The following is a 17,601-nucleotide window of genomic DNA, read 5'->3' on the forward strand; positions in this document are numbered from 1 at the left end:
AAGCTGTGAGAGCGAGATGTTCTCAGTCCAGGAGAAAACAGCATTCTGAGTTTTAACCCTGTGGCCAGTTCAAATTCACAAAAACTCCAACAGTCAGCTAAACTGAAATAAAAACAAGAAATGCTGGAAATGCTCAGGTCAGGCAGCATCTGTGGAGAGAGAAGCAGAGTTAATGTTTCAGGTCAGTGACCCTTCAAAACTGCAGAATGTTCTGAAGAAGGGTCACTGACCTGAAATGTTAACTCTGCTTCTTTCTCCACAGATGCTGCCTGACCTGAGCATTTCCAGCATTTCTTGATTTTATTTCAGATTTCCAGCATCCGCAGTATTTTGCTTTTAAATCAGCTAAACTGCTCCGACCACGACTGTTTGTGTATTCGGCCATTTTAGTAGTTAACCTGGAATGCTTCAACGTCTGGTAATCAAAAGTCCATTGTGGATTACATTGGAGCAGGGACTAGCCCCTTTGTCCTTTCAAGTACTGTTGATATGCTAATGTCTCTCTCCAGCCAAAAGTCTCCAACTGTTTTTTAAAGCAAGTTCTTTCTTCACCAACAACAGTTTAAAATCAATGTTCATGTGGCAAAATTAATTTTTTTCATTCTTGGCAGGGTTGGGGGGCTTGCCTGACAGTTGGCTTAAAAATGTTACAAAAACATGACAATATGAAGTTTGGGTTTGTAACCTCAAAGTGCGCACATACCTAAGAGTTTAATGTGGCGATACAGGTAATTTCTATTCAAATCCATTCTACATTAGCTCACTTTTAATGAAGAATCTTATTACCTGTGGTAGATAGATCCACACTGTTGAAAGGAGAACACAAAAAGGTGCCACTGTGCTTCCAACACGAGCCATCATGCTGCCACTACCGACAGCCAACGAACTGAAAGAAAACATTTTTCACCATTACTTAGCAGCTCTTATCCAGATTATTAAACGGAGTATTTGGAGTTCACAGTTTTGGTGGTGGGAGCTTGATAGAACCACTGGAGATATAAGCTAAATATGGCTGTTTGTCAGTTCTGCAGGAGATCCGCAATACCTCCCAATCAAGTTATTTATTTTTTATTTATTTAGAGATACAGCACTGAAACAGGCCCTTCGGCCCACCGAGTCTGTGCCAACCAACAACCACCCATTTATACTAATCCTACATTAATCCCATATTCCCTACCACATCCCCACCATTCTCCTACCACCTACCTACACTAGGGGCAATTTACGATGGCCAATTTACCTATCAACCTGCAAGTCTTTGGTTGTGGGAAGAAACCGGAGCACCCGGCGGAAACCCATGCGGTCACAGGCAGAACTTGCAAACTCTGCACAGGCAGTACCCAGAACTGAACCTGGGTCCCTGGAGCTGTGAGGCTGCAGTGCTAACCACTGTACCGCATTTCATGGCATGAAATTGCAGAAATTAGGGCCAATGTCAGTTATCATGGTCTGCACTTGAACTTCCAATCATGCCTCTGAACTGGATACCTAGTTGACCAATTTTATTCATCCACTTAAGTTTCAGCAAAAAAAACCTATAAATGAATCATAATTTACTCATCGACGTGAAACGTTAATTCTTTCCCTCTCCGCAGATGCTGCCTGACCTAAATATTTCAAGCATTTTCTGTTTGTTTCATATTTCCAGCAGCTAGGGTCTTTTGCTGTTGTCCGAATAAGAGGATTCTTCCCACAAAGATCTCTGCATTGTGGAAATCTGAAGACTAGCATCATTTTATCACCAAGGGTAAATAATTTCCTCTGCTAATTTTAGCAAAAAAAAAAATGAATATACAAAGGCAGACAGAGGCAATCCAAAATAATAGGAAATGCTGGAAATGCTCAGCAGGTCAGACAGCATCTGTAGAGAAAGGAACAGAGTTAACGGGCCTGATTTTCCTTTGGAGTTCGGGGTCACGATCTCGCCTTGGGCTTGGATGGGAGGTAAGGCAGTCACTGTTAAACAGATCCAAGCCAAATGGTGAAGAATGAAGCTAGACACAGATCCTTATCTTGAAAGTCAGTTTATTCACAGAATGCTGCATTACATTTCACTGCCTCCTCCTGCCCTGCTCATGTCCCAGCAGTCTCTTTATATCCACTAAGTCCTTAATTAAACAATGCCTGTGTATCTTTAACATAATTAACCTACCATTAACAGTCACAAGCCCCAATTTTCACAGATGCCGCCTGTTAATTGGCTGAAGGGCGGGTTGGTCAGCCAATTAGCGGCCATAAGGGCGGAAATGAGCGAGTGCGGGCCCAATTTAAACTGGCCATGGCAGCCATCGTCATTTTACTCATTGAATTGCAGCAGCAGACATGGAACAGGAAAGACAGAAGGCTGGAACCCGGAGCAGGACTGCCTCTCGCTTTGCAGACGCAGACCTGGAGGTCATCCTTGACGCAGTGAGGGAGAGGAGAGAGGTTCTCTTTCCGGAGGGTGGCAAGAGGAGACTACCCTCCCAAACCAAACAGACATGGACCGAGATCACTGCGATTTTCAGCAGATCAAGTGTGGTCAGGAGGAACTGGTCCAGTACCAGAAAAGGTTCAATGACCTTATTCACTCTGGCAAGGTGAGTGCAATGCCAGACCCTCATGACAAGCCTCTGGGTATTCAACCTCCAGCAGACGCTCCAGCTGAGAAGCCTGAGGGTGCATGCTGCTCCTGAACATGGGAGGAATGTGCACTCGGTACTTACTGACCCCTCAGCAACTCAGAGCCACAGCGCTGTTGAGGACTGGACGGCATTGATGCATGCATCTTATTTCAATGAGCCGATAGCTTCTATTCTCGGGCATTATGGCCAATGCTGACAGTAAGAGGGGTGCCCATTTGCATATCATGAGCATCATGGAGGAGGGAGCTATGGAGATTGCCAGGATGCTCCCCACCCGCCCGCGCCACCCCCAGGAGCAAGCTGGGGAAGGAGAGATGGGCATTTGTGGTGGAGATGGTGAAAATAAATTGCAATCTGTAGATGAAGAGGGTGGAATGCACACCTCCCTGTCTGACAGCATGCCAAAGACACAGCTGCACTGTGAGGCCTCAGCCTCTCAAAGGCTTGTTCTCATGATCTCTTCTTGTGTCTCCCAAAGGTTCTGACGTCAAGGGGGAAGGAAAGATTCCTGCATCAGCTTCGCTGGCATCAGAGACATGAGAGTAGGCCCCGTCATATAATATCTTTAAGGGGAGACGGTGGCGTAGTGGTAATCTCACTGAACTAGTATTCCAGAGGCCCTGGCTAATGTCCTGGGGTTCAAAAATCCCACCATGGCAGCTGGTGGAATTTAAATTCAATTAATTAATTCAATTAATTAATAAATAATCTGGAATTGAAAGCTAGCATTAGTAATGGTGCCATGAAACTATCATCGATTGTCATAAAAACCCACCTGGTTCACTAATGTCTTTTAGGGAAGGAAATCTGCCATTGTTACCTGGTCTGGCCTGGCCTACATGAGACTTCAGACCCACAGAAATCTGGTTGATTCTTGACTGCCCTCTGAAATAGTCCAGCAAGCCACTCTGTTGTCAAGGGCAATTAGGGACGGGCAACAAATGCTGCGCCTTGCCAGCGACAGCCACGTCCCGCGGAAGAATAAAAAAAATTACGTGCACCCTCCACCAGCTCAGATACAGTCACCTAAGTGGGTCCTCGTGCGCAGTTAGATAGGGTGGCACTGGGTGATGAGCACATCATGAGTGAGCAGCAGGAGGTGAGAGAGCCAGGAGCAGGTGTGGGCAGTCCCCCTCGGAGAATGAAGGGCAGACTCAGCCATGCTCAGTTGGGCACAGATGCAGGGCCTCGGGCAGGGTACGCAATCTGTGGCTCTGGAGCCGCATGCGGCTCTTTAACATCTCATTTGCCGTTCCCAGCTGGATTGCATTAACATGAAAAAAGCCCAAGAAAAATTAAGTTAAGGAAAATAAGAGTCGTGTTTTTATTGCGGGGATAAAAGATGAATCATTATGCTACACTTTATGATTTCAAATGATTATTTTAACAAAAAAACATCATGTTCTAAATAAACCTGCTCGAGTGGTATAGCTACACCATGGTTAGGATAATGCCTTTGATTTGAGGAACAGGTTTTATGGTTGCAACCATTATTGTTTCTAATATAGCTGCAATGATAAATTGATCTGAATGTGCTATTAGAAGCTTTTTTTAATCATGAGAAACAATAGCCAGAACAATTGTCTTAATTCTACACGGCTTAAGTTAAAGTTTCACATTTCAAAGCGAGCAGCAATTTATACTGCATGAGAAAAGGGTGCTGACTGGTTGGCAAGTCGACTCTGGTTGAGGCGCTATGGAGAATGCACCAGGGAACTACTGTCCCCCACGTTATTGTTTAATTCAAAAAACACGCAAAGGCTGGATATATTCCTTTTGCCTGAAGAGGAAATGTCCCTACATGAATATATGTAGCTTCTAGCAAGCATAAGTGAGCCACATCACAAGCCCGACTGATAATCTTAAATTGGTTGTTGGTACAATTCTTAGTACACGTGGGATTGTTCAGGAAGCACTGTCTAATCATGAAATTATATCCAACATTCGACATTATGTTCTGAGTTTTGTAAGCACAGGCTGGTTGAGTATGGTCAGTACTCTGCCTATTGCGAACAGCCAAAGGGATGTGCTGTTTGATATGATCCGCCAGTCGTTGGGATGTACGGCCTACATACCTGGCATTGCACTGCCATGAGTACCTCCACAATGAGGACAACCGCTACGTGCATCTCAGCCGCAAGCAGAGACGAGCAAGCAGACTACCTCCACCTCATCCAAGGCCACAAGAATGCACTGCGTAGAAACGGCCAAGAGCGGAGAAAACCACGTCGGGTATAGCACTGACTGAGTCACTGCGATTTGCCTCACCTGTAAATATGCCTACTTCTCTCTTTCAACCCTATGTAAATATTGATACATGACATCAGACGTGTGAGCTTCCATTCTTTAATAGTGAGACATGAAAAGAAGGGAGGAGGTGGTGAAAGGAAACAAGGGACCTTGAAGAGGGGCTGTAAAAATCTCTGGGTAAATATGCATCATTCATTGGTGCTAAGAGTGGATCTATTCCAAGCTGTATCTTCAATCCGAGTGCTCTCACAGGCATCTCAAAGTGAGTTCCAGACCATGCCGTCCTCCTGGGTCCTCTTCTACGTGCTGTTCCTACTTCTTCCTCTGATGAGCTGTGTCATTCCAGGGCCTCACCCTCATCAAGGTCCACACCGCTCTGGAGAGCCATGTTATGAAGATCGCAGCAGACCACCACAATGCGCAAGACCCTTGCAGGTGTGCAATGCAGAGTGCCACCCAACTGGTCCAGGTACTGCAACAGCATCTCCAGAAAGGGGATTTACACATGGAAGCAGAGGACATAGCTGAGCTATTAAATGAATACTTTGCATCTGTCTTTACCAAGAAGATGCAACCCAGGCAATGTTGAAAGAGGCGGTAAGTCAGACACTAGGGGGGTTTAAAATTGATAAAGAGGAAGTATTAGACAGGCTGTCTGTACTTGAAGTGGATAAAACACCAGGACCAGATGAGATGCATCCAAGGAGACTGAGGGAAGTGAGGGTGGAAATCGCAGAGGCACCGGCCATAATTCTTCAGTGTTCCTTAGACTCAGGGATGGTGCCAGAGGACTGGAGAATTGCAAATGTTACACCCTTGTTCAAAAACAGGTGTAAAGATAAGCCCAGCAACCCAACAGGCCAGTCAGTTTAACTTCAGTGGTGGGAAAACTTCTACAATAAATAATTTGGGACAAAATCAATAGTCACATGGTCAAATGTGAGTTAATTAAGGAAAGCCAGCATGGATTTCTTAAGGGAAAATCATATTTAACTAACTTGCTGGAGTTTTTGAGGAGGTAACAGAGAAGGTTGATGAGGGCAATGCTGTTGATGTGGCATACATGGACTTTCAAAAGGCGTTTGATACAGTGCCACACAACAGACTTGTGGGCAAACTTGTAGCTTATGGTGTAAAAGGGACGGTAGCAATATGGATACAAAATTGACTGAGTGACAGGAAACAAATAGTAGTGGTTAATGATTTTTGGGCTGGAGGAAGGTTTGTAGTGGAGTTCCCCAGGGATCAGTGTTGGGACCTTTGCTTTTCCTGATATATATGACCTAGGCCTTGATGTACAGGGCACAATTTCAAACTTTGCAGATGATACGAAACTTGGAAGCATTGTGAACTGTGAGGAGAACGGTATAGAACTTCAAAAGGACATCGACAAGTTGGTGGAATGGGCAGACAGGTGGCAGATAAAGTTCAATGCAGAGAAATGTGAAGTGATTCCTTTTGGTAGGAAGAACATGGAAACACAATATTAAAAAAAAGGGTACACTTCTAAAGGGGGTGCAGGAGCAGAGGGACCTAGGTGTATATGTGCATAAGTCATTGAAGGTGGCAGGACAGGTTGAGAGCGCAGTTAATAAAGCATACAGTAGCTGGGCTTTATTAATAGGGGCATATAGTACAAGAGCAAGGAAGTTATGTTGAACTTGTATAAGACACTAGTTCGGCCTCAGCTGGAGTATTTGTCCAGTTCTGGGCACAGCACTTCAGGAAAGATGTGAGAGCATTGGAGAGAGTACAGAAAAGATTCACGAGAATGGTTCCAGGGATGAGGAACTTAATTTATTAAGATAGATTGGAGAGGTTAGGACAGTTTTCCTTGGAGAAGAGAAGGCTGAGAGGTGATTTGATAGAGATATTCAAAATCATGAGGGGTCTGGACAGAATAGATAGTGAGAAACTGTTCCCACTCGTGAAAGGATTGAGAACGAGAGGACACAGATTTAAAGTATTTGGTAAGAGAAGCAAAAGTGACATGAGGAAAAACTTTTTCACATCTGGAATGCGCTGCCTGAGAATGTGGTGGAAGCAAGTTCAATTAAAGCATTCAAAAGGGAATTAGACAGTTATATGCAAAAGGAAGAATGTGCAAGGTTACGGGGAGAAGGCAAGGGAATGGAACTGAAGGAATTGCTCTTTCAGAGAGCCAGTGCAGACACGATGGGCTGAATGGCCTCCTTCTGCACTGTAACAATTCTGTGATTCAGAAACCCGACAGCCTGCTCAATGGTGGTTCTTGTGAGCAGTTGTAGCTGTATCTCAGGGTCTCAAAGGAGGGAGTAGGCATTGCTTAAAAGGATATCCCATGTCCCCTAGAATCCATCCATGTAGTTTGTGGGGGGTGAGATGAAGAGCTGCAGCATTCCAGACTGCCGGAGGATGAAGGAGTCATGGCAGCTGCCAGGAAAGCGACTGCACTCATGCAGACCAGCTGAGCGATTACGGAGTGGAAGCCCTTTCTATTGGTGAATTTCACTGGCCGGTCACTGGATGCCTTGATGACCATATGGGTACAATCGATTATGCCCTGCACCTGGGGAATCCAGTGATGGAAGCAAAACCCACTGCCCTTTTGCGCCTGCGAGGCCCCATTGGTCTGGAATTGAATGTACTGTCCAGCCCTCTCAAAAAAGGGCATTAATGACCTGCAAGATGCAGTGGTGTGCAGCCGTTTGAGAGACACACAAAGTCTGCAGGTGATCATCAGAAGGAGTCAGTGGTGAAGAACTTCAAGACCACAGTGACTTTGACAGCTACTGGCAGGGCGTGACAAGCAGTGCTGCGAGGTGTGAGGTCTTCTGCATTGAGGACACAAATCCATGTGATAATCTGCCTGGAGAATCTCTGCGTCCTGCAGCATTGGTTCTCTGACACCTCAAGGTAGCTCTGTATTTGGCGGTAGATCCTATGCTGAGGGTATGGCCTCCATTGCCTGCCTGTCCCTCTCCACTGCCCGGGACTTCTGTTGTGGAGAACGACGCTCGTCATCGCCACTGGACCCAAAATCTGTGAGTCCTGCGCCCAGAACCAGCTGCTGCCTTCCTTACGCTCAGCTGAACTCCATATAATGTCTGGTAGCCTTACCCCCTCCCCAACCCCACCTCTTTATGCCCCCACGATGCCAGGAGGGCAGAGAGCTGTACCAAAGACAGTGCCTTCAGAAGAGAGGGAATCAAATATCTGCGCCTCTTTTTAGCACTTTCCAAGTATGAGGGGGGAAATATAAGGACTGTACTGTCTAAGATGCATAGCCACCAGAAATGAAAAAAGACTTCTCTCAGTTTATCAACCTTGATTCAATCTTGATCCTGAAGGAATGACTCAATCTCTAACAAAAGGTTGGTAAGGCCATAAGTTGTGCAATCCACATAAAGCTTCTAAGTTGCTTTTTGGCATGGTAAATAGTGTAGCTTCATACCATAGTCTTATAGTGTAGCCCAACTCAAAGCGTTTGGAGTCCTATATTTGTGCCACTTACCGTATTATAGTAGGGTACAGCTCAGCAGTGTACAAGTATATCAGTCCAAATGCCACAGCTATGGCAAACTTTCCAATCATGCTCACAGTGATAGACAGAGCCTCAATGTCCTGTATAAAATAGAAAAGATTTACTCTGTGTCACTTCCCCAAAAGCATTTCCCCCGAAACTACTTTCTATTCTAGCAACTTCCTCATCTCGGTCATGCTACACTGGAAGGTCACGTAAATCTCCATATATGAGGAAGAAATTCAGAGGGCAGGCTGTCATTCAAGCAACTTACACTCTCTGTTTAGAGGCCAGTTAAGTGCACCATTGGCAATACCTGGAATCAGATTGGCTGCCTGACGTGAATGCGTGACCTCGGAAAATCGCAAGGGCTGGTTGGGGGAGAAAGTAAGTTTAAAACAGGCAAAAATAAACTGAAGCAATTGCCATGGATATGAAGAAGGGAGAGCAAAATTGGAACACTGTTACTCTGGATGTGACCTTATCAGGACACCTCATCTGCCGGTCAAATATAAGTGGGCTTTAGCCAAGGTTCCTGCTAGCTTAGAATTGTTAGCAAGAAGAAACAGACATAAAGCCATTAAAAAAAAAATAAAGACACAAACTAGGCTGTCAAATATGAATGAGGGGAACTGAATAATTTGGGTGGTATTAACTCCCAAGACCTCATCAGCATGGTGGTCGATTGACCACCTGAAACCAATGTGAAGTGGCAGCTGGCCTGTGGGCAGGAATGGAATGTCAGACAGCAGGGACTGACCCCACAAGAGAATTTTTAAAGAAGTTTTTTAACAACTTACTCCTCGGGCCTCTTTTGCCCCCAGCTTCATCACCAGGTTATACCAGTGACAACAGAAATGCATTGTCAGGTTTTCTTCAAAACCCAAAAGAGCCCTATAAAATTACTGATCTTAAGGGCTCATACCTGTGCCAATTACTAGTCATAATTGGCACTCATGACACACACTGGACGATGTGACAAGACTGGAGCCGACTGCTCTATTGGATCACCCAGGCTGCGATGGCCTCCTTCTGTGCTGTAACGATTCTGAGATTCATTATTGCCCATATTAGGCTATCAAAGACCAGTTCCACCCCGAAGCTTTAAACTTACATAATACAAGGCTGTGCAGGTATGTCTCAACACACAATTTTTGTAATTAGTGAGCCATTATTCAAATTGTAAGAACACAACTTCAGAATGTTTGATTTCTGAAAATATAACTTTGTTAGCAGTTTGTTAGTTACAGAGACAATTGTGTATTCTTTTTTTTTTAAAAAAAAGAGAAATCCACTATCCACAGTATCTGTTTCTCTAGTCTCTCACTCCAAAGGTTGTGTAATTAATACCCACCAGTGCAGCATTGTGTTATATATGATTAAAGTTTCTGGCCAAGAAATTAAACGCATCCAAAAAAGGCTTTGGGACCACAATTTGCATATAAAAGGCACTTAATGCCTGTTACAGGCAGGTGCCATGGGCACTGGTGCCTTTCTGGGTGATATGGATGGTGGGAGATTGTGATCTAAAATTGGTCTTCCTAATGTTAATTTCAGGCTAAAAAAAAACAGACAAAATAATGTTGACTTTCTCCTCCTCTAACTGTTGCTTTCTGTTAAAGTCAACATTTCAGTCCAAGAATAGCTTTTGAGGAAAAGATAATCTCAGAACCCCACCTGAGGAATCACCATGCTGAGAAAACAGGCCACGCCAGTCAGGAAGAGGGATGGCGCCAATGTATTTCTTCTTCCCAGTTTGTCCATCACAAAACAAGCAACAATATAGGAAGGAATTTCCACCGCACCTGTCAATGGGGACATAGTTATAGATAATGCATTGGTTGCATACTAGTAAGCAACTGGAGGAGTTGTTCAACAAGTCAACACAAAGTTCTTTTAAAAGATAATTTTTCCTTTTCCCCCCTTTCTTGATCACAGCTACATGATACTCAGAAATCGATTAGAGTGTTCTGGGTTGATCCTTCCCTGTGGGAATTACTCAGCCACCCCATGTTACACAGTTAGAATTCATTACATTGCTAAGAAAGATCACAACCACACACCTATATTAAGGTTAGGTCTTCTCAGTGAAAGCTTAGCATTTAAACATTGATGAATTTATCTGACTCAATCGTGTTTAAGTAAATATGACTGCTAAAGAATTCATTTGGGAGTGGAAGGGATGAAAAGTAAAAAAACATAATAAGTTATATGCTTAAGTAAGCCAGATTTGTTCATATTAACTTCTTTTATATGTGGTACCAAGAAAAATATTTAAAATATATAAAAGGGATTGTGAAGAAAGATACACATCTGAAGCATCAATAACCTATCTTTTCTCTTTACAGATTCATATACTGTTTATTTCAAAGATTTGCTTTTTTAAATACACTTAGATTGCTTACATATATAAGAAAGCTGGAATTCAAGGAGTTAAACTTGAAACAGTTGTGTATAATGAAATGAAACAAGAGGTTTCACATTGGAGAGCCTATCAATGAGGCAAGTTTTGTATTATATTTTACCAACTTTTTTTTAAATCCTTCTATGGAGACCAGCTGATAAAAAGAAACTGAAATTAAGACTTGGAGTTCATACAAATATAAAATGTTTTTTGTAAATAGTTCATGAAAGTCTAACAATCCAACTAGACAATGAGTAAGCACTGTTCCTCAGTGTATTTTTAAAATTACATTTGTATTACAAATGTGGAGTTCTTCGCTAACAGTGCTTGTATATAGTTTTACTGCTTCCATACCGGAGAACAGTACCTTGTTTACTTAGTATATTCATAAACATTTAACCCGCTTTTATGACTGCGCAACCTACAGGAGAACTTTTCCATTTTGGGAAGGGAATTGTCCTCAGCCGGAGCGGACAGGAAAGCACTGGCTGAACTTAGAGGATTTTCCAACATGGGCATGATTTTATATACACTACATTTCTGGTTTAGATTCAGTCTGCAAGAGCTCACTCTTAGCTGGGAGCTATATAAAGCTGGTGACCTTAAAGGGGTACATGATTTGTTGCTGGATAGAGGAGAAATGACTTCAGGAAGGAGCAGATCTGTTCCACTTTCAAAAGCATACTCGGAATCGTAGAGGAAGTGTAGCAAAGGAATATTGTTCCCTTGAACATCTCAGGGCTTCTTCCTCTCAGAAGGAATGCAAAGGTTGTTGGCTAGTATCTAGCTGTCAGGATAAATGTAGTGCTAGAAATCCAGACACCTAGAGGCAGATGCAGAAAAAACTATTAACCTCAGCAAACCTGCCAAGGTAAGATTAGCCAACACTGCACCATATCAAGTAGATGGGGAAAATAATTCAGGCTACTATAGCAGCGGAGCTGGGCTTAGGGTTTATGACCCCATCCCAAATCTCTGAGGTCGGTCAATGTGGCTTTGGAGGACCAATTCCATTTTTCTCCCCGGAACCTGTCATCTGTCTTCAGGTCCCAGGTGCGCCTGCAAGTCCGTGCAGTTTCCACTTCTGCCTTTGGACTAGGTATAATCAGCCTTCCCCTGTTCCTAGCATGGTCCCTGTCCTGCCAAGTTGATCAAATCCTGAGTACAACCCCAGTAGTCGGCCAAACTTAGCTCCACCATTAGACCAAGAATAACTTTCTTCTTAACCTGTTACTCCTTGACTGAAGGTGCAAACCCAGCCCCCAGATAACAGCTCTTTAAGCAGGCTTTACAAACAACCTAAAGTAGGAATGTTCAGTTACTACAGAATGGCTACTTCATACTGACTCCTCTATGTGTCAGCTTGGTTCAGTGGTGCACTCCCACCTCTGAGTCAGTAACTTGTGGCTTTAAGACATAATTTAAGTTGACACACCAGTACAGTACTGTACTGAGAGTTCTGCCAGAAATGTTATCGTTAAACACAGATATCTTTGTTCAGATGGATGTAAAAAATCCAATAGCACTATTTGAAGAGCAGGGAGTATCCTAGCCAAATGTTTCTCCTTCAGTCACTACCATCAAAACAGACAACCTGGTCATTCATTTCATTTGCTATTTATAGGATCTTGTACAAATTGCCTAATCATAATAGTGACTGTATTTCAAAGATATTTCATTGCCTGTAAAGTGCTTTGGGATGGCCTAAGGATATGATGATGTATTTTTAAAAATGAAAATTGTTTCAATCTTGAAACTTCAATCGCGTCATTACACACATGAAATGGGCAGACATGTGGCAGATGAAGTTTATTGCGAGAAGTGTGAAGTGATTCATTTTGGTAGGAAGAATGAGGAAAAGCAATATAAACTAAATGGTACAATTTTAAAAGGAGTGCAGCAACAGAGAGACCTGCCACGTGTCTGCCCATTTCACCAGTCTATGTCCTTCTGAAATCCGTTACTAGCATCTTCACTGTTTACTCCATTTCTGAGTTTTGTGCCACCTGCAAACCTTGAGATGATGGCCTTGGGGGTATGTGTACTCAAGTCTTTGAAGTTGGTAGGACAAGTTGAGAAGGCTATTGAAGTGGTAGCAGGGATGAAACTTTTCAGTTACGTGGCAGAAACTGGGGTTGTTCTGGTTAATGACAAAAGAAACAGGAGCAGGACTAAACCAATGGCCCATCAAGCCTGCTCTGCCATCCAATCCAATCATGGCTGATCTGCCTGAACTCCACTTTCCCAGCTGCTCTCCATATCCCTTGATTCCCTGAGATCAAAAATCTATCCATCCCAGCACTGAATATATTCAATAATGGAGCATGCAGCATGGGTGCACAGATAAGGTTAAGGAGGAATTTGATAGAGGTGTTCAAAATCTTGAAGCATTTTGACAGTGTGAACAAGGAGAAACTGTTTCCAGTGGTAGAAGAGTCGGTAACCATAGGGATACAGATTAAAGGTAATTAGCAAAAGAACCAGAGAAGACATGAGGGGGAAAAAAATAATTACGTAGCAAGTTGTGATGATCTGGAATGCACTGCCTGAAAGGATGGTAGAAGCAGATTCAATAATAACTTTCAAACGGCATTGGATAAATAACTTGAAAAAGAAAAAAATTGCTGGGATCTGGGGAAGGAGTAGGGAAGTGGGGCTAATTGGATAGGTCTTTCAAAGAGCCAGCACAGGCACAATGGGCTGAATGGTCTTCTGTGCTGCATCATTCTATAGTTTTTTAATTCTATGTGCAGACTCTGGCACTATCATGCAGAGGAGTCACAAAGATGGCTGGGGTGGGGGTTGGAAATATCAGGGTGGTAACTCTTGAGGTTGGGGTTAAGGCATATTGCTAGAGATGGTAAAGAAGAGAGGCAAGGTCACATTTAATTTTGGAGTGCATGATGCTGACAATGGATGACAAAATCTCCCATTGCCCAGCACTCCTACACTTCTTCCTGGGAAGCAAACATGAAAAAGTATATTTTTTTTATTCTTTCACGGGATGAGGGCATTGTTGGCAAGGCCAGCATTTGTTGCCCATCCCTAATTGCCCATGACAACTGAGTGGCTTGCTAGGCCACTTCAGAGGGCAGTCAAGAGTCAACCACATTGCTGTGGGTAGAGAGAGAGAGAGAAAAATACAGCACTGAAACAGGCCCTTTGGCCCACAGAGTCTGTGCCGACCATCAACCACCCATTTATACTAATCCTACATTAATCCCATATTCCCTCTCACATCCCCACAATTCTCCTACCACCTACCTACACTCGGGGCAACTTACAATGGCCAATTTACCTATCAACCTGCAAGTCTTTGGCTGTGGGAGGAAACCGGAGCACCCGACAGAAACCCACATGGTCACAGGGAGAACTTGCAAACTCCACACAGGCTGTACCCAGAACTGAACCCAGGTCACTGGAGCTGTGATGCTAACCACTGCGCCGCCCTATAGGTCTGGAGTCACATGTAGACCAGACCAGGTAAGGATGGCAGATTTCCTTCCGTAAAGGACATTCGTGAACAAGTGGGTTTTTACGACAATTGATCATAGTTTCATGGCACCATTACGGAGACTAGCTTTCAATTCCAGATTTTTTTTTATTAATTGAATTTAAATTCCACCAGCTGCTGTGTCCCCAGGGCATTAGCCCGGGCCATTGGATTACTAGATCAGTGATATTACCACTAAGCCATCGTCTCCCTGAAGAACTGCATACTGAAACTGGATTCCAGCTACATTCCAGGTCTCTACTTACACTGAAGAGGCATGAAATTTATATCAATGAGCTATGACCTATTGATAGAGGTGTCTGTTTCTGTGCCATATGCCCCTGGTGTGTGGATTACAGTATAAATTTCGTAATACATCTGAGTGTGGGGGGGGGAGGGGGGGGGATGAGTGAAGGAGTCGAAGTAACTTTCAAGATTCTGCATACTAATGCTAGCACTTGAGACGTAACATTTGGATAAACAGTCATGTGGATTCTATTCTTAGCAAGTTTGGAACATAAATGGACCAATCAAGGCAGAGGGAGGGTAATGTGCAAATAGCAAGCTGATGATGCACAAGGACATATGTAGGTGAGCCATCAAACTGTGAAAGCTGCAAATTCCCAAAATCAGAAATAAGATTAATCCCTGGTAGGAAACCCTGAACAACACAACAGCCCCCAGAGCATGTTTACTTGATCAAAGCATCAGGCTAATTGGAGAAAAGTTAAATATTTGTGACAAGCAATCATTTCTGACAGGTTCAGGCTATTGTAGGGATCTTGTCAGTTTCTCAGGCTGGCAAAAGTGAGAAGTATGTGTTACATTGCACTCCCTTTTAGTAAATCTTACACCCTTGTACTTCCAAATACAATGAAGCTGGGAAGAGCACTAGGTTGAAAAATTATTGCAAGGCCAATTCATGAGTTATAAATGGCCTTGTGTTGTTATAAATCTCTTCAAGATTGGTTGCTAGGTTGTCTCCAGAACAAAACCAAGTCGACACTGGGTTTAGAACTCTCAACTATTGGTACAGTACACCCACGATCTTTCTTTAGTCATGCTTTAAATGAAATGGCTAAACAGATGGTAAATTCCCATATCCATCCTCAGTTGCATTCATTGTTCACATTAAAGGGTGGTAAGGCAAGTCGGTTAATAATCTGCTTAGATAAAAGCAAGTTGGCAGCTTTTAAATACAGCTGGTTTAGTCACATAATTAAAAAAGGCATTGCTTTCAAAACAGGAAGCAAAATTACAACAAGGTTTTTAGGGTTGAAAACAAGAGGCATCTGATGAAGCAAAAATTGTGGAAAGTAGATTTAAAGCAAATCTGACTCCTGAGAAGCTTCTGACAATGGTATACATCAACGGCAAAACAATGTGGCAAAATGATAGCTAATTGGTTAGGACAGTTAACTGTGGGGGGGTCCTTTTAACTCTGTTGCTAAAGAGATGGAGTCCCACACAGAGGTTCTGAATTCTAATCCTTTTCTGGCCAGATAAGTTTAGTTTTAGTTTAGTTTAGAGATACAGCACTGAAACAGGCCCTTCGACCCACCGAGTCTGTGCCGACCATCAACCACCCATTTTATACTAATCCTACACTAATTCCATCTTTCTTTTTTTTTTTCTTTTGGGCCTCCTTATCTCGAGAGACAATGGATACGCGCCTGGAGGTGGTCAGTGGTTTGTGAAGCAGCGCCTGGAGTGGCTATAAAGGCCAATTCTGGAGTGACAGGCTCTTCCACAGGTGCTGCAGAGAAATTTGTTTGTTGGGGCTGTTGCACAGTTGGCTCTCCCCTTGCGCCTCTGTCTTTTTTCCTGCCAACTACTAAGTCTCTTCGACTCGCCACAATTTAGCCCTGTCTTTATGGCTGCCCGCCAGCTCTGGCGAATGCTGGCAACTGACTCCCACGACTTGTGATCAATGTCACACGATTTCATGTCGCGTTTGCAGACGTCTTTATAACGGAGACATGGACGGCCGGTGGGTCTGATACCAGTGGCGAGCTCGCTGTACAATGTGTCTTTGGGGATCCTGCCATCTTCCATGCGGCTCACATGGCCAAGCCATCTCAAGCGCCGCTGACTCAGTAGTGTGTATAAGCTGGGGGTGTTGGCCGCTTCAAGGACTTCTGTGTTGGAGATATAGTCCTGCCACCTGATGCCAAGTATTCTCCGAAGGCAGCGAAGATGGAATGAATTGAGACGTCGCTCTTGGCTGGCATACGTTGTCCAGGCCTCGCTGCCGTATAGCAAGGTACTGAGGACACAGGCCTGATACACTCGGACTTTTGTGTTCCGTGTCAGTGCGCCATTTTCCCACACTCTCTTGGCCAGTCTGGACATAGCAGTGGAAGCCTTACCCATGCGCTTGTTGATTTCTGCATCTAGAGACAGGTTACTGGTGATAGTTGAGCCTAGGTAGGTGAACTCTTGAACCACTTCCAGAGCGTGGTCGCCAATATTGATGGATGGAGCATTTCTGACATCCTGCCCCATGATGTTCGTTTTCTTGAGGCTGATGGTTAGGCCAAATTCATTGCAGGCAGACGCAAACCTGTCGATGAGACTCTGCAGGCATTCTTCAGTGTGAGATGTTAAAGCAGCATCGTCAGCAAAGAGGAGTTCTCTGATGAGGACTTTCCGTACTTTGGACTTCGCTCTTAGACGGGCAAGGTTGAACAACCTGCCCCCTGATCTTGTGTGGAGGAAAATTCCTTCTTCAGAGGATTTGAACGCATGTGAAAGCAGCAGGGAGAAGAAAATCCCAAAAAGTGTGGGTGCGAGAACACAGCCCTGTTTCACACCACTCAGGATAGGAAAGGGCTCTAATTCCATATTCCTACCACATCCCCACCTGTCCTTATATTTCCCTACCACCTACCTATACTAGGGGCAATTTATAATGGCCAATTTACCCATCAACCTGCAAGTCTTTGGCATGTGGGAGGAAACCGCAGCACCCGGAGGAAACCCACGCAGACCTTGCAAACTCCACACAGGCAGTACCCAGAATTGAACCCGGGTCGCTGGAGCTGTGAGGCTGCGGTGCTAACCACTGAGCCACTGTGCCGCCCAAACTTGTGGGCAAGTTTCAGTACACTGACTGAAGCTACTAGATGGCCCACTTCGTACTCATGCATTAATCCATCTCGTGGGCAAGAAAAAGGCAAGTCTTGCTGGCCAATCACAGAGCACTTTTAGCACCTGCCACAGATGGCTGACTGCACATCTTCGGTGTGTTGCTTTTCCAACTCTGTTTTGCCACTGAACAGTAAAACATTGTGGATTAATAGTGGATTACACCCACGGGAAGCCATTC

The 17,601-nt window shown here is 44.0% G+C and overlaps 2 protein-coding genes across 11 annotated transcripts in view; one reads left to right on the forward strand and one right to left on the reverse strand.

Annotated features, from left to right (window-relative positions):
• Positions 1-17,601, forward strand: part of LOC137363487 (uncharacterized) — a 296,432-nt gene that overhangs the window by 55,341 nt on the left and 223,490 nt on the right. The gene's annotated exons all lie outside the window — the stretch shown is intronic.
• slc22a16 (solute carrier family 22 member 16) overlaps positions 1-17,601 on the reverse strand; it is a 97,729-nt gene that overhangs the window by 7,248 nt on the left and 72,880 nt on the right. For both annotated transcript variants that reach the window (XM_068027292.1, XM_068027295.1), the window contains exons 6-8: positions 10,054-10,181; positions 8,368-8,477; positions 787-886 (exon numbers count right to left, since the gene is read on the reverse strand). In XM_068027292.1, the coding sequence (XP_067883393.1) occupies positions 787-886; positions 8,368-8,477; positions 10,054-10,181 (338 nt within the window). The remainder of the gene's footprint in view (positions 1-786; positions 887-8,367; positions 8,478-10,053; positions 10,182-17,601) is intronic.

This window comes from Heterodontus francisci, chromosome 3 (assembly GCF_036365525.1).
Source record: "Heterodontus francisci isolate sHetFra1 chromosome 3, sHetFra1.hap1, whole genome shotgun sequence".
Lineage (NCBI taxonomy): Eukaryota > Metazoa > Chordata > Chondrichthyes > Heterodontiformes > Heterodontidae > Heterodontus > Heterodontus francisci.